Genomic DNA, 24,542 nt, shown 5'->3' on the forward strand with positions numbered 1-24,542 from the left:
ACAACGTTGACCTTTTCTTGATGGTAGTCAATCATACAATCATAGTCTTCTAAGAACTCCACCCACCGACGTTGTCTTAGATTTAGCTCCTTCTGGAAAAATAAGTACTTAAAACTCTTATGATCCGTATATACCTCAAATGTCATTCCGTATAAGTAATGCCGTCATTTCTTAAAGGCAAACACAACAGCTGCAAGCTCCAAGTCATGGATTGGATAGTTTTGCTCATGAGCCTTTAACTTTCGAGATGCGTAGGCAATCACATTCCTATTTTGCATCAAAATACACCCCAACCCCTCTTTCAAAGCATCGGTATAAACCGTATAGCTATCCTTCCCATTGGACAAAGCCAACACTGGAGCCATGGTCAATTGCCTCTTAAGATCTTGAAAACCACTCTCACACTTAGCATCCCAAATGTACTTTCCTTGTTACTTTATCAAGTTCGTTAGGGGTCCCACAATTCTTGAGAAATTCTTTATAAACCGGCGGTAATACCCGCTAGACCCAAAAACCTTCGTACTTCAGTAGGATTCTCTGGCCGTTTCCATTTAGCTACAACTTCCACTTTGGCCGGATCCACAGTAAGTCCGTCCTTTGAAATTATATGGCCTAGGAACGCCACTTTCTCTAACCAAAATTCACACTTGCTAAATTTAGCAAACAACTGGTGCTCTTTTAAGGTTCGTAATACTATCCTCAAGTGTTGCTCATGCTCCTCCCTTGTCTTCGAATACACTAGGATGTCATCAATGAACACCACCACGAACTTATCCAAATAGGGTTTAAACACTTGATGCATTAAATCCATGAACGCCGCTGGGGCATTAGTTAAGCCAAAAGGCATTACTGCAAACTCGAAATGCCCATATCGAGTGTTAAAAGCCGTTTTTGGCACATCTTCCTTTCTAATTCTCAATTGATAATACCCTTGTCGAAGATCCAAAACACTTGATGCATTAAATCCATGAACGCCGCTGGGGCATTAGTTAAGCCAAAAGGCATTACTGCAAACTCGAAATGCCCATATCGAGTGTTAAAAGCCGTTTTTGGCACATCTTCCTTTCTAATTCTCAATTGATAATACCCTTGTCGAAGATCCAACTTAGAGAACACCACAGCCCCTTGTAACTGATCAAACAACTCATCAATGTAAGGCAAAGGATATTTATTCTTAACGGTTGCTGCATTCAAACCTCGATAATCGATGCATAACCTTAAATCCCCGTCCTTTTTTTTTTTGACAAATAGCACTGGAGCTCCCCATGGTGACTCGCTCTCATGTATAAACCCCTATTCCATCAAGTCTTGCAATTTCAATTTTAACTCAAACTAGTAGGTGCCATTCGATAAGGGGATTCGAAATGGGAGTAATTCCAGGTGCTAGTTCAATCTTAAATTCAATTTCTCTTTCGGGTGGCAAAGACCCCAACTCCTCCGGAAATATGTCCGGATACTCACTGATCACCGGCATGTCTTCTAGCTTCATCTTTTCTCCTGGGGTGTTAACTAGAAAAGCTAAATAATCCCGTGCCCCATGACTAAGTAATTTCCTAGCCCTTATTCCCGAAATGAGCGCAGATGAGGTAACATACCCCTCATGTCTAGCTTGAAAGTTGGCTTACCTAGTATGCAAAACTCGATCACCTTCATCCTACAATCTACCCGAGCATGATAGTGAGCGAGCCAATCCATACTTAGAATAACATTATATCCCTTAATGGCTAGACTTATGAGGTCGACTACTAATTTTCGCTCACCAACCCAAATATCACAGTTTCTATACATCTCATTCGCAAGTAAAGTTTGATTACCTGTAGGTGTTCTTACTTCTAAGTCATATGGTAATCTTTCAGTTTTCACATCAATTTCAAGTATAAAGGTGGGGCTAACAAAAGAATGGGTGGCACCAGGGTCTATCAAAATTTTGGCTAAACGATGGAAAATAGGAATCGTACCTTCCACTACCTCCGTCGGCTCAGGTACCGATCGTTGGTCCAAAGAGTAAACTCTGGCTGGCACCCTCGACTTGACCCCTCCTACATTGGTTGGTTTTGGGTTCGCTTGGCCAGTCGACTGTGCATCACTGATAAGTGGGCAGTTAGCAATCTGATGCTCCGTACTTCCACACCTTAAACACTTCCAAGCCTTTCTCCAGCAATTATCCTCGATATGGTTTGATTTTCTACAATATCCACACGTTACTCGGGAAGTGGAGGTCTGGCCCCCCTGTGGACCACATCTCCCCTGTGCTCTTCCACTTTGGCCTCCCCTCGAAATACCTGTAAACCTTCCACCCCCAGCTCCACGATCGGCTTTAGAAGATGGCATGTTTTGATCACTTTGTGCCGGTCTTTGACTTCCGCTAGGCGCCCCTTTTCATTTTACGTGAAAATTTCTCATTTGTGCCCTGGCAATTTCTATTCTCTGGGTCTTTTCCAAAACCTCAGTGAAAGTATTGATTTGGGCCGCCGGTAAGGTCTCATGTATTTCTACATTGAGCCCTTGCACAAATCTCATTATTCTCCTTTGCTCCGTAGCTATCAATTCAGGAGCAAATTTGGACAACCTTGTAAACTGGGTCTCGTACTCAGCTACACTTAAAGTTCCCTGCCGGAGTTTAATAAAATCGTCCTCTCTCTTCTCCTAGACGATAGGTGAAAGGTATTTTTCGTTAAACTCCCACACGAAATTCAACCAAGTCCATGCGGTTCCTTCTCTCTCCCACTTAGCTTTTACTACATTCCACCAAACCCTGGCTGGACCCTCGAACTGACAAATAGCAAATTGCACTTGCCTATCCTCCGCATAGTTTAGAGCGGCAAATATATTGATAATGGTCTCTAACCATCTTTCCGCTCCCTCAGGGTCCGGTCCTCCCAGGAACTTAGGAGGAGAAAATTTTTGAAATCTCTCTAGGGCTCTATCTTGCCCCATATCAGGATCCCTAAGTTGATTCACAGGGGTTTGACCTTGTTGCTCTACCAGACGGGCAAGGATATTTGTCATTTGTTGAATTGCCGTCGCTATCTAATCCCCCCCTTCCGCTCGGGGTCCGGGTTGCAGCTTAGCTGTTTCACCTCTCTCCCTCCTCGGTTCTTGCACTGGTTCCTGTACCTGTCTACTCCCATGCCCACGATTAGAGCCACGCTCTCGAGTAGCTCCCTGATCCTGACTTCTTCTACCTTCTATGATTCTTGACTAACCAACTATAGAAATATAAACAAAATAAGGTATGGCTCAATAAAATGTTTTCAAATTATAAAACAAGGGCAGTAAGCCACATTCAAGATAAACATTGCCTTTATATACACAGCAAAATAAGTCACACAACAAGTTAAAAAGTACTATACATGCCAACTTAGTCAAGTCAAAGGCGCATACTAGTCAAGGGACATAGAACAAAATAAGCACTATATACATCAACCTTAACACGTCAAATTCCAAAAACAAAAGCGACGTGTCATCCCACTGTGTCCCTAACTACCTCACGAAAATCCCTCAAACCTTAAGTAGAGGTCTAGCTAGATGCCGACCCAACCGACTCGGCAGGTGCAATCGGCTCCTCCTTCGGATCCTCTTCAAGATCCTCCTCGGGGTCCTCCTCCGATTCCTCCTCAGGAGCACTAGGGACCGCCTGCCCTTGACCCTCCTCGGCCAAGTCCTGAACCACATCATCTACTAGAGCCCCGCACTCGGTCAGAATACGGTCGGTCTGGTCTCTCACATCTCCAACTACCCGAACAAGACGACCAGTAGTCGCTTGAGCCTGCTCCCTGAAGGCATTAGTTCGCTCCTGCTCTTCCAGAACCGAAGCCTCAAGCTCTCGCATCCTGACACTGTGTACTCGGAGGGCTGTCTGGAGACGCTCTATCTCCGTCTGGCACCTACGATTGGCGCTACCCAATAGCCTCCGCTCATCGTCCACGGCTAGTACTATCCTATCGGGGTAGGAGTAGGTCTTCCAGCAATCGCAACGTCAAATCTTGCTCACTGGAGACCACCGACACATGGGCCCATCGGAACTCTCCTGGTAGGTCAGTACACGACATACAGGCCCACCGGGACTCTCCTGGTAGGTCAGTACACGATATACAGGCCTCTCAAGGTGTACCTCGTCGGCAGGTACGGGCTGAGATGGCCCGGCACCCCCAGCAGCATCTTTACCCTCCATCACCTACATTACAAGTAACATTGCAAGAAGAGGCAAGTTAGACATATAAATCGAGGCTAAAGGCTTATTTTCAAGTGTGAAACCCTAGCCTATCATAACCAAACTATAATCAAGGCATGACAAGTATAAATCACTCAATCTACCCAGATCAATTCAAACCTAGGCTTTGATACCACCTGTGACGACCCCACCTCCCCCTAGGGCGTACCCTAGGGTTTAGCGAGTCGCCTACCCAACTCTCGTCAGAACTAATTCACTCGTACCTCGAGAAATTAACTTACATCCATAAAAGTAAATAACACGACAATTCAAACTTATAATGTACATCAATGCACAAACCAAGATACAAAACTCTATACACCAAAATACTTCATAGTGGTTACAATTCAAGTACAAATCACCCTAGTCGAGTGATAGCGCGAGAACAAATCAAAATTCAAAACATCTAAACTACGCTAGTCTGTACACGTCTCACGCCTCGCTCGTATCCCTGTAAGGAAAACAAAACTAATGGAGTGAGCTAAAGCTCAGTGATGTTCCAATTAGCAAATTGACCATCGAATAAACAAAAAGTAGCATAATAGTGAAATAGCAAGCAAAACAAGTCAAGAAATGAGTAATAATACTTCATATAGCCAAACAATAAATATTCCGCATTTCACATATAAGGATACAGTTGCTCATATATCAGTTCCACCATAGCTTGATCGATTGGTAGTTGACACTCTGTCAACTTTCAAGTAAGATAACTAGTCCAGTAGAATACCACTTAACTCCAATCTCCGTCCACCGACCAACCCCCTTACCGGGCCCGAACTCCACAATAAACACTGATGGTAATACTCGAGTATACCGATTAGTCGAGGAGATAACACTCCACTCGACATCACTAACTACCCAGGGTTCGTTATTTAATCGACTAGGCCCTTGCCGGCTCGACTCGACTAACTAGCCACAGGGTTTTTGGAATTCCATGCAAAATACAATTCAGATGCATGTATATCAAGTCAAGTGAAATCGATGAACAATGATAAATCACATTAGGGCAAGTGCGATAAAGTATACTCTTGCCCTATCAATCCATTCATATATCATGTAATCACATTGGTCAAGTATTAAACACAAATTTCAAGTTCAATCAGGTATTTGGAAGTACTCACCAAATATGTAGTGCCTCTACGGGTCACGTTTGGGCATTACTCCGGGTTTGGAGTCCAAATCTGAGAGAAAATATAATTTAAGAGTTTTGAAAATCGACTAAGGTTCGAAACTTGGACGTCTCGTTTAACAAGAATCAGGTAATTGAAATTCATTTAAAAAATATTCGTAAAACTCTTGCTCGCTATTCAAACTGTGAAACTTGGTAGCAATTATACTTTGAAATACCATTTGAGTCGAAGGAACAAGGAAAACGTAATTCTATTAATCGTTATTTTCATTTTTCCAGGGGTACAAGTTTCGGCCGAATTCTAACTTATATATCTCGATAAAAGAAGATGCAAATATCATAGATGGTCCAAGTGGTATTCGTTCTCAAATCTTTACGCAAGTCGCGAGTATATCTACCTAACCCTTGAGCGCAAATTTGGACGGCACGCCCTTTGTATTTACCTATTTTTCAGCCATTTATGGCTTCATTATTTTCCTCAATTAGTCCCAAAATCACACACAGATAATCTTATTACAATAGCCGTTCAATAGGCTGAATGTCATACAATTACAAAACCAAGCTAGAAAAATGACCGGAATTGAGGTTTAAGACACAGAACAAAAGACAGATTCGACGTCTCTTAGCGTATCGGTCACAACCGAATCTACGCTTATCGGATTGGTGTACAATTTATACCGTTTCGAAATTAAGACAAAGGACTACAATGTTGATGAAGACAACTCAACCCAGTTCATAGCGTAACCAGGTCAAATTTACAAATTACAGAACCAGAATATCACCATTAGGTTGGTTAATAGTACTGTTTCAAATGACAATAACTCAGGCTACAAAAGTCTGATTGAGGTGTTTTTAGGTGCATTGGAAAGCTAAAACACAGCACTACAATTTTTGTGTTTTGATCAAATGCTAATTTAGTACAGATCAGGGTGAAGAAATGTGGCCAGAATGATGAAATGTCAAAACTGTCCACAGAGCTCTGCCTACGGTAGTCAAGGGTAATTTTGTCTTTTCACATGCTACAGTGATCAGATTGAGTTGAAATTTTTCAAGTAGCTATAAAACATGATTTGATACAACTTTCATGTTTTGAGCTAAATCTAATTCGGCCTCTATCATGGCCGAATGGAACCGGTCAGAACAGGGCAATCTAAAAACTCAAACCTGGAATTTAGTGAATTCAAAGTGTAAACTTCACATTTCTAGCTTGAACCACTACTGCAACTTCCTATACAAGATTATATACACCATATACCTTCTAAACAATAAAAAATATAAGTGAACAATTTAAAACCCTAACTCACAATTCCACAACCACAATCATCTAAATCACTTAAGTAGGTATCACAAGCCAAGAATATAAGTTGCTACATAACTTAAGCAAGATTAAGGGAAAGAAATAGAATGAACAGCCATACTACCTCAATAAAATGCTTGCAAGAGATATCCTTCACTTCTCCTTGTAGAATTTTAGCTCCCAAAGCTTCCTAAACCCCAATTTAGAAGTTAATCGGTTTAGATTTCTTGATTTCTCACTCAAACAAGCTAAGCTCAAGATGAAATTGGAGTTTTCTTTCTCTTGTTTTCTCCCTCAAGGCTCACGGATGGAATGGCTCAAATGAAGAGCAAGTTAAGTGATTTTTGGTGATAAATATGGAAGAAATTGGTTGGTCAACAACCTTAGGATGATCGCCACTTGTCGCCATGAGATGAACTTTCAAATTTTTTTCTTTTTCCCTTGTTTTTCTAGTCAATAATTTCGGCCATCAAGAGCTGAGTAAGGGGCTGATATTTTGCACTAATATCAATGATGTTTTATGGTGGGAAAGTGGTGGCCAAGTGGTAAGTTCAATCGGTAGTGAACGATACCTATCGGTTCAAGCCAATTTTTCTTAAATCGCGTATACTAGAGTTTTAACTTATAATTCACTAACTTATTATTATCACTTCTCATCACACACTTAATATCATCTAAAAATCACTCTTAATCACTAAATTTAATCCACACTCCGTACCGAATAGTCACACTACGAAAAGGTGTAAAAATTCTAATTTGCGATAACTTGAAAACGAAAGGAAAAACCCTTAATTCTATGTTCATTTGCACTTTTTGTGGGGTAAATGAGTAGTAAGGCTAGTCTAAAGTAATAAAGTTCAAATAAAAGGGGATTTTAAGAAAATTATAGGGGATTTTACAAGTCCTCACACTTCCAAAGCTGGAATTTTCTTAGCAAAGCTGGAAATTCATCTTTTAACACTAAAAAGTAACAACTATGGCACTAATCACCTCACAAGTTCCATATCCAAGCTCCATACCAATATAAGATAGTTGAACAACATAAATCAAGACTAAAATAGCAAACCCTAGCTGAATTTTTTTTTGGCAACCCCCAGAGCTGGGGTTGGGATGCTAGCCCCAATTTTATTATTTTGGATAGTTCCTGAGAGGGGCATAAACTTGACCTCATCAATACAAGCCCAATATAAGACAATTACTTAACACAACTTCTTCGAATAGACGGGTAAGCCAATTTATCCAAACGATATTCGCCCCTGGCTACCGCTGGCAGGCTACTTAGATGTTCATAGAAACAGATCGACTCAAACAGGGTACACCCGACATTGGCCAGAATATCCGCAACCTTATTGGCTTGTCGGTAATAATGCTTGAATTGTATACTCCCCTTAGAAAGCGTGCAGCACTGCTCGACCTCACCACTAATTGACCACGGGCATTGGGAATTATTCCTCAGAATCTGTATTAACAACCTCGAATCTGATTCAACAACCAGTTGTCGTACCTTTTTCCTCTGGACACACAGTTGCAACCCAAGCAATAACGCTTTAGCTTCAGCTTGCAAGCTAGTCCCATAGCCAAGGCATCCTGCGAAGGCAAAGATAAAGGACCCTGAGACATCCCTAAGGATCCCCCCTTCACCACTTAGACCCGGATTTCCTTTAGAACACCCATCTATATTCAACTTAAACGTTCCCAAGACTGGAGGTCCTAGCTGAAATTTTCACTAAACAACCCAAAACTAGAAAATCATCCATAATATTCCAAGATTCAAAGCTTCTATAGCATATTTAGCAAGATTAAGAAAGAGAAAAGAAGTGGATGAACTTATACCTTCTATAACCTTCTTGAAAGTGAGGAACTAAGCTATTTCTTCCAAAACTTTCGTCACACCAACCTTCCTAACACCCTTGATGCAAGTTTAATCGATTTAGTTTTTGTAATTCAAATAAAATAAAAATAAGGAAATTAGGGTAAGAAAGTATTGGTCAAGTGGTGTACTCAATCGGTAACAAATGGTGCACGTCGGTGCAAGCCTATTTTCCTTAACTCTCTCGTACTTGTGTTTTAACTTATGATTCACTAACTTATTATTAGCACTTCTAATCATATACTTCTTCTTACTTAATACTCAGTCTTATCCACCAAATTTAGTACACACACCTCACCAAGTGATCACCCTACCAAAATACGCAAAAATCCTAATTTGCTCTAACTATAAAAGTAAAAGTAAAACTCTCGATTCTATTATATATTACAACTATTGAGGGAATAAAATTAGTAGTAAAGGAATTATAAAATAATTTATTCAAAATAAGAGGGAATTATAAGAAAATATAAGCAAATTTTCAAGTCGTCATACTCTTTTCCCCTTAAAAGAATTTCGACCTCGAAATTCATACATTTATTCGTAAATAATTCAGGATATTTTTCTTGCACGTCTGTCTCTAGCTCCCAGGTCTCACCATAAGCCAAAATTTAGCCAAACAATGAAAAACATGAATCGTACCTTCCCCCACTTTAGATGGGTTAAGCATTGGCTGTTGGTTTAGGGTTTGACCTGAGGGGATAGGATGCAATCTGATGCTCAGCACTACCACACCATAAACATTTCCATGCCTTTCGCCAACAATTATCCTCAGTATGATTGATCTTTCCACAATATCCACAAAATAAGTGAGGATTTGATGTTTGATCTACTTGTGAGACACCTTTCAGTTGTCCTCCTCCACCTGGGGCTCCTCTCGCAGTAACTTCCTTGGATGTCCCTGAAATTCTCACACCATCAGCTTCTCGACCCATCTTAGAGGGTAGCATACCTAGATCACCTTGTTCTCGCCCTTGGTCTCCACTAGCCGCACCTTTCTTTCTTGCATGAAAAGCCTTCACTTGCGCTCTTGCAATCTATCTTCTGGGCTTTCTCAAGAACCTCCGTGAAAGTATTAATTTGTGCCGCTGCTAAAGCCTCTTGTATCTCTATATTCAATCGTTGCACAAACCTCCTTACCCTCCTTAGCTCCGTAGCTATCAATTCAGGAGCAAATTTCGATAACTTGGTGAATTGAATCTCATACTCAGATACACTTAAACCTCCTTGATGTAGCCTAATGAAATCGTCCTCCCTTTTCTGCTGGACTATTGGTAGAAGATATTTCTTATTAAACTCTTGCACAAATTTCAACCAAATCCATACTGCCCTTTCTCTCTCCCACTTAACCCTAATTACATTCCACCAAGCTCTGACTGGTCCCTCAAATTGAAATATCGTAAAATTCACCTAATTTTTCTCCGTATAATTCAGGGCGGCAAAAATATTAATCATTGCTTCCACCCATCTCTCGGCTACCTCAGGATCTGACCCTCCAAGAAACTTGGGAGGAGAAAACTTTTGAAACCACTCTAGGGCCCTATCTTCCCCTATTTCAGGGTCCCTAGGCTGATTGACAGGGATTTGACCCTGCTGCTCTACCAATCGAGCGAGAATATTGGTCATTTACTGAATTGCCATCGCCACCTGATCCCCTCCTTCGCTCGGGGTCCAGGTTGTGGCTCAACTGTTGCACCTCTCTCTTCTCTCAGTTCTTGTACTTGTTCTTGTACTCGTCTAGCCCCACGTCCATGGTTAGAACCACATTCTCGACTAGTCCCACGTCCCTGATTTCGCCTACCCTCCATGCCTATAGACGATATGGGTATAACCAAAATTGACGATATAGGTATAAGTAAAATAAAGTAGTTATAAAGCTCGATTTGAAAAATAGACGATATAGGTAAAAGCAAAATAAAGTAGCTATAAATCTCGATAAAAGCATTTTCAAATCATAAAATGAAAACAATAGAACATATTTAAAATAAAACACTCTCCTTATATACATATCATAACAAGTCACATACCTTCTGAGCCATTAACCCCAGGTATTGCTCAAGCACTACACTTAATCAAAACTCGAAAAAGTACAATCAGGTATGCACACTTGAATAATAAGGGTCCCAAATCTCACTAAAATCTTCAATATCTCCCAAATCCAGACTATTCGCATTTCCGATGCCTTGGCTTTCGCCATCTAGACTTATCCCAATATTACTTGGGATATCAACTTAGCCTAAAGGTATCACTCGTTGATACTCGGGTATAAGAATCCGAAAATATGATAATTCACCACTCGAGCTGGCCAATCCCAAGAGGAAATCAAGCACTTTTGAGATTCTTACCCAATATACACATCTAATTTTCCTCAATAACAGAGATTCATTCCACACTTATAGGTCAATTCCCACAGTCCGAGAACCCTCTCCTGGTATGAGCTCAAAAGAGCTCTGATACCACCTGTGACGATCCCACCTCCCCCTAGGGCATACCCCAGGGTTTAGCAGACCACCTGCCCAACTCTTACCAAGACTCACTCACTCACGTCACGAAAAAAAATTGCAACATCAAAAGTAAAGGAAACTACAGTTTTCAAGCTTAAAAAGTACATTTACATTCATTGCTATCTCAACCATTCATATATATATCCGAATATAACAAGAGATTCAAATTCTGGTTACATTTCTAACTCTAATCGAGCACTAACGCTAGTAGACAAAAGTTAAAAGTCTAGACAAAACTAGCCTTTCCAACTTCACACCGATGCTCGTACCCCCTGTAAGGAAAACAAAAGCTAATAAAGTGAGCCAAAACTTAGTGAGGTTCCAAAACCTCATGCAGACCCAAGTAGCAAGTTGGTCATTATGTAAAACTTGAAATCTTAAAATGAGTGTGACAACTGGAAAATTTGCTCATATTTTCTTAAAATTCCCTCTTATTTTGATTAAATTACTTTATAATATATTTACTACTCAATTACTCCCTCAATAGTTGCAATAAATCATAGAATTAAGAGTTTTACCCTTAGTTTTATAGTTCGCGTAAGCTAGGGTTTTCGTGTATTTTGGCCGTGTGATTAATTAGTGAGGTGTGTGTACTAAATTTGGTGGTTAAGAGTGGGATTTAGATAAGAGAAAGTGAGTGATTAGAATTGCTAATAATAAGTTAGTGACTCATAAGTGAAAACACTAGTACACACGAGTTAAGAAAAATCGACTTGAACCGACGTGCACCGTTTGCAACCGATTGAATACATTACTTGCACACTACTTTATTATCTTAATTTCCTTGTTTTTAATTGATCTAATTAGCCCTTAATTAAACCTTAAGTCAGCCACCATTATTGACTAAGGAAAAGGAAGAAAAAAAACAAAACAAAAGAAAAGATCTTAAAGTGACAAGTGTTGGAAATCCATGGAAGGTTGACCAAGACATTTTCCTTTCTTCTTATCTTTCCTTTTGGCTAAAATCCTCTTCATTTTGCTTCCTTCTTGGCCGAACTAGAGAGAGAGAGAAGAGACGGGAAACTTCAAATTCCATCTTGGGTTTTTCTTGATTTGGAGAGAAATCAACAAGAACCACAAATCTAATCCGAACAAAGGTGCAACAAGGTGACAAGGAAGCTTGAGGTGGAGTGATTTTGCATAGACAGCTCTTGTTTTTGTATTTTCCTTGGAGTTTTGAAGGTATGAAGTTGAGGAACTTCCTTCTCTTTCTATTCTTGCAATTTATTAGGAAGATGACTTGAAATTAGAAGTTTTATGGAAGACAACCAAGATTTGTGAAGATTGGTGAAATTTCCAGCATAGGGTTTCATTTTCCAGCCATGAGATGATAAATTTCAGTTTGATTGATATTTCCCAGATTTGATATAAGTTATTTCATCTTTGATTTAGCATGTATATGATTAGTAGAAGCTAGTGTAGTGTGAAGGTAGAATTTCTAGCTTTTAATCGCAATTAGTGATGGTTATATGCAAATTTTAGTTTAAGAAGTGTAATTTCAGTTTTGCCCTGTTTTTGGAACCGATCTGACCTGCATACTCGTCCATGATAAAGGCCAAATCAGTTCTTACTCAAAACATGAAAGTTGTAGGGCATGGAGTTAACTATCTATCTGCAAAATTTCAGCTCAATTGGAACACTATAACTTGTGAAATGACTAAAATACCTCTGACTGCCAAATGTCCTATTTCTCGGGCAGCTTTCTGTTTTCTTTGAAATTTCACATTTTGACCTTGAGAATGCACGAACTGGGTGTCCATGTCTTCATAGGAAATGTAAGTATCTGTCTTAGCTTCGAAACGCCATAAAATGTACCCCAATCCGATTATCGTAGCTTCAGCTGTGACCAAAACGCCAGAAGATGTAAAACCTGTTAATTAGCTATTCTTCTTTAATACTAGTTTCTAGCTTTGATTTTGATCGTTGCATTGCTAGAATTGCCTTGTATTGGGATGACGTTGAGCCTAGTTGAAGAGCTATTGTGTTAAGATTGTTTATGTGTGAATTTGGGTTGAGTTGAGGAAAATAATGAAGTCATAAATGGCTTGAAAATAGCTAAATACGAAAGGGCATGCTACCCAAATTTCTATTACTTGCTCTTATGAATATTAGTAAGATGTAAGATTTGATTTTAGGGTTAGTTGGATCTCAAGTTACATATGTATCATTGAATGCACTTCAATAGTAGTATGTGAGTTGTTTTTGACCAAGATTTGGTATCAACTAAAATGAAAAGTGTTAGTTTTATCTCGAAAACTTTGAATCATATTTGCTCACTTCAATTTGGGATTGGTTGTTCTTTCAACTACTGATTCTTGGAATTTTCTTTCATTATGTTTGAATTTGAGAAATGACTCAAGATTTTTCGTGAATTGGAAGTTCAAATGTTATTATTTACTCTAAAACTGTATTTTCATATTAGCACTAGTAATTTCTGGATTTTTGAAGGTTCATCGAGATTTTGATTAGTTGAACCATAATACTTTATTCTGACTAATCAAGGTTTCTTTGGTGATCCGGAGTACAACCCGGAAGGAAACTTTTGACACATCTCTTGCTCATATTGGTGAGTGTTCCTTGTGTGTTTGTACAACAAGTGACTATGTGACTATTTGTGAATGTTTGCTTGAATGTTAAATGCTTTCCAAGGATTGTTAAATGGATTTTCGATGGGTGAGTGTGTACTTTATCGCACTCGACCCAAGCCAAAATGAATTTTCAATGATTGAATGTTATTTGTGCATGAATGTAAGACTTTTGGCTGAATTGGGCCCTTGCCCTTCGTTGCCAGTCGGATCGAGCCAGAAGCGGATTCGGTCGGGTGGTTAGTGACATTGGGACAGTGTTTTGGTATACTCGAGTATGACCACAAAGGCTGGTGGAGAACTGGCCAGTGAATTGGCTAGTGGCAGGAAATAAAATCAATGAATGAATGTCAAGAACACTGGAGGAGTTTTCACTTGCAAATGTTTTTTTAATAATTGGAGGAATAAGGAAAATAGTTGGCGAGTTAATGAATGAATGGCTCCACGTGAGCATGTATCCTTTTAATGAGTGTGTTCTCATTGCATTTATATTGTAAATGTTTTTCTAATTGGTTGTTCTTAAATGACTAATGTGACAGCCCCACCGCCTCCTAAGGCGAACCAGAGGGTTCGGCGGACCGCCTGCCCAGTTCTCGCCGGGACTCAGTCGAATCTCAATCAAACCCGAAATAAAACCACAAGATCAAACGAAATAACAATCCAAAACTTAAAGCGAAACTTATATACATTTCTATCTCAAAAGGAAGTACAAATATCGAATATACAAAGGTTCTCAATTCGTCATACATCCAGCCCGTGCCAAGCACTAGGGCGAGAACCATTACCAAACAAAAAAACTGGACTAGGCTAACCTACACTGGGCTCTCGTCTTTGCTCGCATCCCCCTGTTAAGGAAAACAAAACTAAAGGAATGAGCTAAAAGCTCAGTGAGGTTCCGAACACATAGGCAACAAGAAGTTCAATGCATTCATTACATATAACCAATAATTCAAGATACAAATACAAAATAAAGCGATAAACACATTCATTAAAAGGATACGGGCTCACAGGGAGCCATATATTCGTTCGTTCGTTCGTTCTCCTGTCATTCCCTTTATTCCTCCGGTCAATTAAATAAAATGCATTTTTTGTAAATAAAACCCTCGTTCGTTCTTTCGTTTCGTTCACCCCCTCCTGGAAATTGACCAGGCTCCACCAACCTACAAGGTAATACTCGAGTATACCAACGTTCACACCCAGGGTCACCATATCGCCCGACCGAGTCCGCTTCTGGCTCGAGTCGATCGGTAACGAAGGGCAGGGCCCAATTCAGCCAAAAGGCTTACATCATGCACAACTAATGCATCAATCATTAAATCGTTGAAAATTTCACGTTTCATTTAGGTCGAGCGCGATAAAGTACACGCTCGCCTAGAAAATTCGTTTTGGAAATCATTGGAAACACTTAACACATTATCAAACAATAACAACAAGTCATGAAGTCAAGGAGAATATAACAAACAAGGAACACTCACCTATGTACGCAAAACAACGTGCAAAATATTCTTCCGGATATTATCCTTAGTCACCGAGAAAATCTAAGATTAAACGAGAAAGAATATTACAGCTCATCTAGCACAAACAATTAGGTGAAATCAAAGAAACTCAACAATTGATGAGTAGAACGTATAAAAAGACTTTAAAGTGAAACGAGGACATTTGGACCCGTGGACAAGAATAATTAGGGTTTCGTAGACCAAACGTAAAACCAAACTAAAGACAAGTCGGAATCCAACTAGATAGGCTAAGAAATACTATTTTCGGAATCGTTTATATGGTTCAAAATCATCTCATATTCAAGTAGATATTATACACTAAAGGTCTTAATGAAATTCATGAAAAAAAAGAGGTCAAAATACCCAAGAAAACCCTAAACCACTCCTCTTTATTTGGGTAAGAGTAAGTACACATTTGGAGTTTCTAATTGAAAAAGGATCATGCTTTAAGATGGAAAACGGTCATAGTATTTGCCAAACGAAAAATATACAAGTTCAAATAGAAACTTAGCCCTCGAGCGAAAATTTGGGCAGCACGCCCTTTGTATTTACCTATTTTTCCAGCCATTTATGGCTTCATTGTTTTCCTCAATCAATCCCAAAGTCACACACAATATCATCTCATTTCAATAGCCATTCCATAGGCTCAAAGTCATATAAGTACAAAAATCAAGCTAACAACATGTGCGGAAATGAAGTTTAACAAAAGACAGATTTGACGGGTTTTACGTAACGGACACATCCGAAGCTACGCTTATCGGATTGGGATGTAATTTATACCGTTTCGAAGCTAAGACAGAGGGCTACAACTTTTATGAAAACCACTCAGTCCAGTTCTCACTCTAACTAGGTCAAATTTACCAAAATAACTCCAGATTTTCCAGTTCGAAATTCACTGCAGAAATCAACTAGCAGTCCTGCTTTATTCACTCATATCTCAGCACACACAACTCCAATTCAGGTAATTCCAAGCCATTTGAAAACTAAGATACAAGGATATAATTCTTAAGAAGACATCATCAACCAATTTGGTAATATTCCTGGTCAAACTAACCACTTACAGAGGCTGATTTTTCATTTTCGGACAGAAACAGGGCAGCAGGGGTATTTCGGTCTTTTCACAGGCTACGTTGCTCCGATTGGGCTGAAATTTTGCAGGCAACTATAAAACATCATTCTCTACAACTTTCATGTTTTATGCTAAATTCGGCCTCTAACCTAGTCCAACAAAAACGGGCAGAACTGAGTCCTAGATTTCCAGAAATCTGGAATTTTGGGATTTCAAGGGAAATCTCTTCATTTTCTTGATTCAATCACTACCACAACCTCTTATACAAGCTTATATACATCATATACCATTCATACAACAAGTATGAGAAGGAAATCAGTCAAACCCTATCTTACATACATCACCCCAAAATCATCACAACAACTTGTATAGCTACTAATCTAACCAAAACATGGAGCTATATAACAACTTAAACAAAAATAAAAGAACCAAAGCCATGGGTCAGACCTTATACCTCAACAAAAGGGCTTGCAAGAGTAATACTTCACCTCCTCTTGAAATTTTTGGTTCCCTTAGCTTCCCAAGTTCACAACTCACAAGTTAATCGGTTTAGAATCTTGTTTCTTTCACTCAAATGGTGCAAATCAAGATGAAAGAAGGTTGTTTCTCTTGCTCTCTCTTTCTCTCTCTCTTGTCTCGGCCAAACCAGAAGAAAAATGAGGAAAAATGAAGCTAAATGGAAGATAAAAAGACAAGACAATTGGTTTGGTCAAAGAGCCATAGGTGTGTGACACTTGTCACCACCAAAAGCCTTCCAAATTTCTCTTTCTTTTCCTTGCATTTTGGGCCCCATATTTTGGTCACATGGCTGAGGATGAGGGGGGATATTTTGCAAAAATATCAAGGGTATGTGGTGGTAAGGAAGTGGTGGTCAAGTGGTGGGTTCAATCGGTAGTGATCGATACCCGTCGGTTTGAGCCGTTTTTTCCTAAATCACGTATACTAGGGTTTTTACCTTCTAATCACTAACTTATTATTATCACTTAAAATCATATAATATTTCCTCATCCAAAAGTCAGTCTTAGCTACCAAATTTGATCCTCACTCCGTACCGAATAATCATACTACGGGAAAACGTGAAACCCTAATTCGCTCTTAACTTGGAAACGAAAAGTGAAACCCTACTTTCTAGGTTCATTTGCACTTATTGTGGGATGATTGGATAGTAGGGCCATATTAAATGAATAATTTCCAAATAAAAGGGCATTTTAAAGAAAAATATAAGGAATTTGCAAGTCCTCACAACTAATGTTCTTGTTTTGATTACTTGATTATGTATATGGGAACCTCACTGGGTTTTCAACTCATTCCTTTAGTTTTTATTTTCCTTACAGGAGGTACGAGCGAGGCGTGAGACTGGTACAGGCTAGCGTAGTCTAGTTTTTGAAAATTTTGTAATTGTACTCGCGCTAGTGCTCAACTAGGGTTGAATGTATCTGGAATTCAACACTTTTGTCATATTTGGGATTGTATGAATGTTTGGGATAGAAATTAATGTAAGTATACGTTCCAAGTTTGGGAACTGTTATTTCACTTATTGTCGAGGTTATACCTTATTTTATTTGAAGAGATGAATGAGTCCTGGCAAGAAATGAGCAGACGGTCCGCCAAACTCTGGGGTACGCCCTAGGAAGAGGTGGGGTCGTCACAGGTGGTATCAGAGCTCTTATCGAGCTCATGCCGGAAGAGGGTTCTCGGACTGTGGGGATTGGTTTGTTAAATATGGAGCAAATGTCTAATGTTGGGGACCTTAGATATGTATATTGGGTAAGAATCTCAAAAGTGGTTGATTTCCTCTTGAGCCTATCTAACTCGAGTGGTGAATTATCATATTTTTCGGATTCCTGTACCCGAGTACCAAAGGGTGATACCTTTATGATAAGTCGATATCTCGAGTAATATTAGGATAAGTCTGGATGGCGAAAACCAAGGCACGGGGGATGCGAAAAATCTGGACTTGGAATATATTGAAAATATTAGTGAGATTTGGGACCATTATTATTCGCAAATAAGGTACGATTCGTGTTTTCCATTGTTTAGCTAAATTCTGGCTATGGTGAGACTTGGGAGCTAGAAACGGACATGCAAGGAAAATATCCTGAGTTATTTATGAATACATGTATGAATTTCGAGATCGAAATTCTTTAAGAGGAAAGAGTGTGACGACTGGAAAATTTCGCTCATATTTTCTTAAAATTCCCTCTTATTTTGATTAAATTACTTTATAATATCTTTACTACTCAATTACTCCCTCAATAGTTGCAATAAATCATAGAATTAAGAGTGTTATCCTTAGTTTTATAGTTCGCGTAAGTTAGGGTTTTCGCGTATTTTGGCCGTGTGATTAATTGGTGACGTGTGTGTACTAAATTTGGTGGTTAAGAGTGAGTTTTAGATGAGAGAAAGTGTGTGATTAGAAGTGCTAATGATAAGTTAGTGAATCATAAGTGAAAACACTAGTACGCATGAGTTAAGAAAAAATCGACTTGAACCGACGTGCACCGTTTGCTACCAATTGAATACATTACTTGAACGCTACTTTATTACTTTAATCTCCTTGTTTTTAATTGAACTAATTAGTCCTTAATTAAACTTTAAGTCAGCCACCATTATTGACTAAGGAAAAGAAAGAAAACAAAACAAAACAAAGAAAAGATCTTAAAGTGACAAGTGTTGGAAATCCATGGAAGGTTGACCAAGACAATTTCCTTTCTTCTTATCTTTCCATTTGGCTAAAATCCTCTTCATTTTGCTTCCTTCTTGGCCGAACTAGAGAGAGAGAAAAGAGAGGAGCAACTTCAAATTCCATCTTGAGTTTTGCTTGATTTGGAGAGAAATCAATGAGAACCACAAATCTAATCCGAACAAAGATGCAACAAGGTGACAAGGAAGCTTGAGGTGGAGTGATTTTGCATAGACAGCTCTTGTTTTTGTATTTTCCTTGGAGTTTTGAAGGTATGAAGTTGAGAAACTTCCTTTTCTTTCTACTCTTGCAATTTATTAGGAAGTTGACTTGAAATTGGAAGTTTTATGGAAGATAACTTAGATTTGTGAAGATTGGTGAAATTTCCAGCATAGGGTTTCATTTTCCAGCCATGAGATGATAAATTTCAGTTTGAGTGATATTTTCCAGATTTGATATAAGTTATTTCATCTTTGATTTGGCATGTATATGATCAGTAGGAGCTAGTGTAGTGTGAAGGTGGAATTTCTAGCTTTTAATCGCAATTAGTGATGGTTATATGCAAATTTTAGCTTAAGAAGTGTAATTTCAGTTCTGTCCTATTTTTGGAACCGATCTGACCTGCATATTCGTCCATGATAAAGGCCAAATCAGTTCTTGGTCAAAACATGAAATTTGTAGGGCATGGAGTTAGCTATTTATCTGCAAAATTTGACCTCAATCAGAGCACTGTAACTTGTGAAATTAATAAAATACCTTTGACTGCCAAATGCCCTATTTCGCGGGTAGCTTTCTGTTTTGACCTTGAGAATGCATGAACTGGGTGTCAATGTCTTCATAGGAAATGTAGGTATCTGTCTTAGCTTTGAAACGCCATAAAATTTACCCCAATCTGATAATCGTAGCTTCAGCTGTGACCAAAACGCCGGAAGATGTCAAACCTGTTACTTAGCTATTCTTCTTTAATACTAGTTTCCAGCTTTGATTTTGATGGTTGCATTGCTAGAATTTCCTTGTATTTGGATGACATTGAGCCTAGTTGAAGGGCTATTGTGTTAAGATTGTTTATGTGTGAATTTGGATTGTATTGAGGAAAATAATGAAGCCATAAATGGGTGAAAAATAGCTAAATACGAAAGGGCATGCTGCCCAAATTTCTATTACTTGCTCTTATGAATATTAGTAAGATGTAAGGTTTGATTTTAGGATTAGTTGGATCTCAAGTTACATATGTATCCTTGAATGCACTTCAATAGTAGTATGTGAGTTGTTTTTGACCAAGATTTGGTATCAACTAAAATGAAAAGTGTTAGTTTTATCTCGAAAACTTTGAATCATATTTGCTCACTTCAATTTGGGATTGGTTGTTCTTTCAACTACTGATTCTTGGAATTTTCTTTCATTATGTTTGAATTTGAGAAATGACTCAAGATTTTTCGTGATTTGGAAGTTCAAATGTTATTTTTCACTCTAAAACTATATTTTCATATTTGCACTAGTAATTTCTGGATTTTTGAAGGTTCATCGAGATTTTGATTAGTTGAACCATAATACTTTATTTTGACTAATCTAGGTTTCTTTGGTGATCTGGAGTACAGCTCAGAAGGAAACTTTTGACACATCTCTTGCTCATATTGGTGAATGTTCCTTGTGTGTTTGTACAACAAGTGACTATGTGACTATTTGTGAATGTTTACTTGAATGTTAAATGTTTTCCAATAATTGTTAAATGGATTTTCGATGGGCGAATGTGTACTTTATCGCACTCGACCCAAGCCAAAGTGAATTTTCATTGATTGAATGTTATTTTGTGCATGAATGTAAAGCCTTTTGGCTGAATTGGGACCTTGCCCTTCGTTGCCATTCGACTCGAGTTAAAGCAGACACGTCGGGCGGCTGGTGACCCTGGGACAGTGTTTTGGTATACTCGAGTATGACCACGAAGGTTGGTGGAGAACTGGCCAGTGAATTGGCTAGTGGCGGGAAATGAAATCAATGAATGAATGTTAAGAACACTGGAGGAGTTTTCACTTGCAAATTTTTTTTAATAATTGGAGGAATAAGAAAAATGGTTGGCGAGTGAATGAATGAATGGCTCCACGTGATCATGTATCCTTTTAATGAGTGTGTTCTCATTGCTTTTATATTGTAAATGTTTTCCTGATTAGTTGTTCTTAATTGACTAATGTTCTTCTTTTGATTACTTGATTATGTGTATGGGAACCTTTACCTCATTCCTTTAGTTTTTATTTTCCTTACAGGGGGTACGAGCGAGACGTGAGACTGGTACAGACTAGCGTAGTCCAGCTTTTAAAAATTTTGTAATTGTACTCGCGCTAGTGCTCAACTAGGGTTGAATGTATCTGGAAGTCAACACTTTTGTCATATTTGGGATTGTATGAATGTTTGAAATAGAAATGAATGTAAGTATACATCCCAAGTTTGGGAACTATTATTTCACTTATTCTCGAGATTATACCTTATTTTATTTGAAGAGAATGAATGAGTCCTGATGAGAGTTGAGCAGACGGTCCGCCAAACCTTAGGGTACGCCCTAGGGAGAGGTGGGGTCATCACAGGTGGTATCAGAGCTCTTATTGAGCTCATGCTGGGAGAGGGTTCTCGGACTGTAGGGATTGGCTTGTTAAGTATGGAACAAATGTCTAATGTTGGGGACTTTAGATATGTATGTTAGGTAGGAATCTCAAAAGTGGTTGATTTCATCTTGAACCTATCTAACTCGAGTGGTGTCATATTTTCGGATTCCTGTACCCGAGTACCAAAGAGTGATACCTTTACGATAAGTCGATATCCCGAGTAATATTAGGATAAGTCTGGATGGCGAAAGCCAAGGCACGGGGGATGTGAATAATCTGGACTTGAGATATATTGAAAATATTGGTGAGATTTGGGACCCTTATTATTCGCAAATAAGGTACGATTCGTGTTTTCCATTGTTTAGCTAAATTTTGGCTATGGTGAGATTTGGGAGCTAGAAACGGACATGCAAGGAAAATATCCTGAGTTATTTATGAATACATGTATGAATTTTGAGATTGAAATTCTTTTAAGGGGGAGAGAGTGTGACGACTGGAAAATTCGCTCATACTTTCTTAAAATTCCCACTTATTTTGATTAAATTACTTTATAATATATTTACTACTCAATTACTCCCTCAATAGTTGCAATAAATCATAAAATTAAGAGTTTTACCCTTAGTTTTATAGTTTGCGTAAGTTAGGGTTTTCGCGTATTTTGGCCGTGTGATTAATTGGTGAGGTGTGTGTACTAAATTTGGTGGTTAAGAGTGAGTTTTACATAAGAAAAAGTGTATGATTAGAAGTACTAATAATAAATTAGTGAATCATAAGTGAAAACACTAGTACGCGCGAGTTAAGAAAAAATCGACTTGAACCGACGTGCACCGTTTGCTACCGATTGAATACGTCACTTGAACACTACTTATTACCTTAATCTCCTTGTTTTTAATTGAGCTAATTAGTCCCTAATTAACCCTTAAGTCAGCCACCGTTATTGACTAAGTAAAAGGAAGAAAACAAAACAAAACAAAGAAAAGATCTTAAAGTGACAAGTGTTGCAAATCCATGGAAGGTTGACCAAGACATTTTCTTTTCTTCATATCTTTCCTTTTGGCTAAAATCCTCTTCATTTTACTTTCTTCTTGGCCGAACTAGAGAGAGAGAGAAAAGAGAGGATAAACTTCAAATTCCATCTTGGGTTTTGCTTGATTTGGAGAGAAATCAACAAGAACCACAAATCTAATCCGAACAAAGGTGCAACAAGGTGACAAGGAAGCTTGAGGTGGAGTGATTTTGCATAGACAGCTCTTGTTTTTGTATTTTCCTTGGAGTTTTGAAGGTATGAAGTTGAGGAACTTCCTTCTCTTTCTACTCTTGTAATTTATTAGGAAGATGACTTGAAATTGGAAGTTTTATGGAAGATAACTTAGATTTGTGAAAATTGGTGAAATTTCCAGCTTAGGGTTTCATTTCCAGCCATGAGATGATAAATTTCAGTTTGAGTGATATTTTCCAGATTTGATATAAGTTATTTCATCTTTGATTTGGCATGTATATGATTAGTAGAAGCTAGTGTAGTGTGAAGGTGGAATTTCTAACTTTTAATCGCAAATAGTGATGGTTATATGCAAATTTTAGCTTAAGAAGTGTAATTTCAGTTCTGCCCTGTTTTTGGAGCCGATCTGACCTGCATATTCTTCCATGCTAAAAGTCGAATTTGTGACGCCCCTACTTCTCCCAAGAGCGAACTCAAGAGTATCGGCGGGAAGTCTGCCCAACTCTCACCGGGACTCACTACAATTCATAATTCAAAACTAGGAATACTTCAAATAACTTCAATATAGATATTTAAAGTACTCCAAAACACTTCATAATTATAATTAGTTGGCTTTCAAGCTTAATACAACCCAAAAAAATATGTACTACAGCCATCTGCTATAATACAACTTAAAGTTTCCAAAAGGAAACAATTTAATACTATTCACGGGCACTCTCGGTGTTGAACCCTGTTAAGGAAAACAAAAACGTGGAATGAGCTACATACCCAGTGAGCTTCCAAGACACTCTAGCAGTTCTAATAAATCAAGTAATTTGAGCATAACACATGTATGGTTCAAGGTCACACATTGGCACATTAACATGAAACAGTTATCATTATACAGAAATAAACACATATTGAAGGATACGATGTTCCAGTAGAACCATTTCGGTCAACTTCACCTTATAACTTCAGATCCCCTCGATTTGTCTGGCCATCATCTTATCCCTCTAGTGGTAATACTCGAGTATACCAAAACGGTGTCCCAGGGTTCCAACCTACCCGACCGAGCCCAGTCCTGACTCGACCAGGTTAGTAACCAAGGGCAGGGCCCAGTTCAGCTTAGAACTTTCAACATGCACAAGTAATCAAGTGAATTGGTAAACGGTAAATGGTAATAGTTCTTGATTAACGGTAAAAATCTATAATTTTAGTAGGTCGAGTGAGATAAAGTACACACTCGCCTTAAAACGGTGGGCAATTTCATATGAGCAATTATCAATAACACTTAACACTTAAACACGTAAGCAATATGCAGTAATTTCATGTGAACATGTAATTTACAATAATCAAGTAATCAAATAGTCAAGTAATCAAGTAAGCAGGTAATCAAGTAAATCGGTAAACGGTAAAAGGTAAACGGTAATCGATAAACAGTAGTAGTTCACGGTTAATCGGTAGACATTTATCATTTTAGTAGGCCGAATGAGAAAAAGTACACACTCGCCTTAAAACGGTAGAAAAGTTTATAGGAGCAATTATCGGTAGCACTTAACAGTCAAACACATAATGACCATGGAGTAAACATGTCGTAAAACTATTCAAGTCACGTACTCCTATATGGAACACTCACCAATTGAAAATAAGTGAGTAAAGAAAGTCGTTAATGATCCACTTCGGGATTCTCTTCGAGACCTTCTTGATCGCCTGAAGAAAAGTGACCAATAATCACCCTCACAATTTCACAAATTTCTTATCAAACAAGAAAGAATGCACACATGCTTTAGAATTCAAGTCAATGTCTTTATAAGAGCTTCATTTTATCGAAAGTTAAGATTCAAAATTATGGATTTTAAAGTTACTGAGGAAACTCATATCCTCCATGTAATTGGGTTCAAAAC

General features: G+C 38.5%; 1 protein-coding gene across 1 annotated transcript; it reads right to left on the bottom strand.

The window, feature by feature from the left end:
* Positions 1 to 164: 164 nt before the first annotated feature.
* Positions 165 to 2,331, bottom strand: LOC113750528. The gene is made up of 2 exons (XM_027294493.1): positions 1,815 to 2,331; positions 165 to 355 (listed from the first exon to the last, which is right to left on the bottom strand). The coding sequence occupies exons 1-2, from the start codon at positions 2,329 to 2,331 to the stop codon at positions 165 to 167; spliced, it is 708 nt and encodes a 235-aa protein (XP_027150294.1).
* Positions 2,332 to 24,542: the final 22,211 nt, after the last annotated feature.

Source organism: Coffea eugenioides, chromosome 10 (genome assembly GCF_003713205.1).
Source record: "Coffea eugenioides isolate CCC68of chromosome 10, Ceug_1.0, whole genome shotgun sequence".
NCBI classification, from domain to species: Eukaryota; Viridiplantae; Streptophyta; class Magnoliopsida; order Gentianales; family Rubiaceae; genus Coffea; species Coffea eugenioides.

Coding starts and splice junctions, on each gene's coding strand:
- LOC113750528 (XM_027294493.1), bottom strand. CDS start 2,331: ATGCCATCTTCTAAAGCCGATCGTGGAGCTGGGGGTGGAAGGTTTACA. Junction 356..1,814: donor AGAAGTAAGAACACCTACAG/GTAATCAAACTT, acceptor CCATGGCTCCAG/TGTTGGCTTTGTCCAATGGG.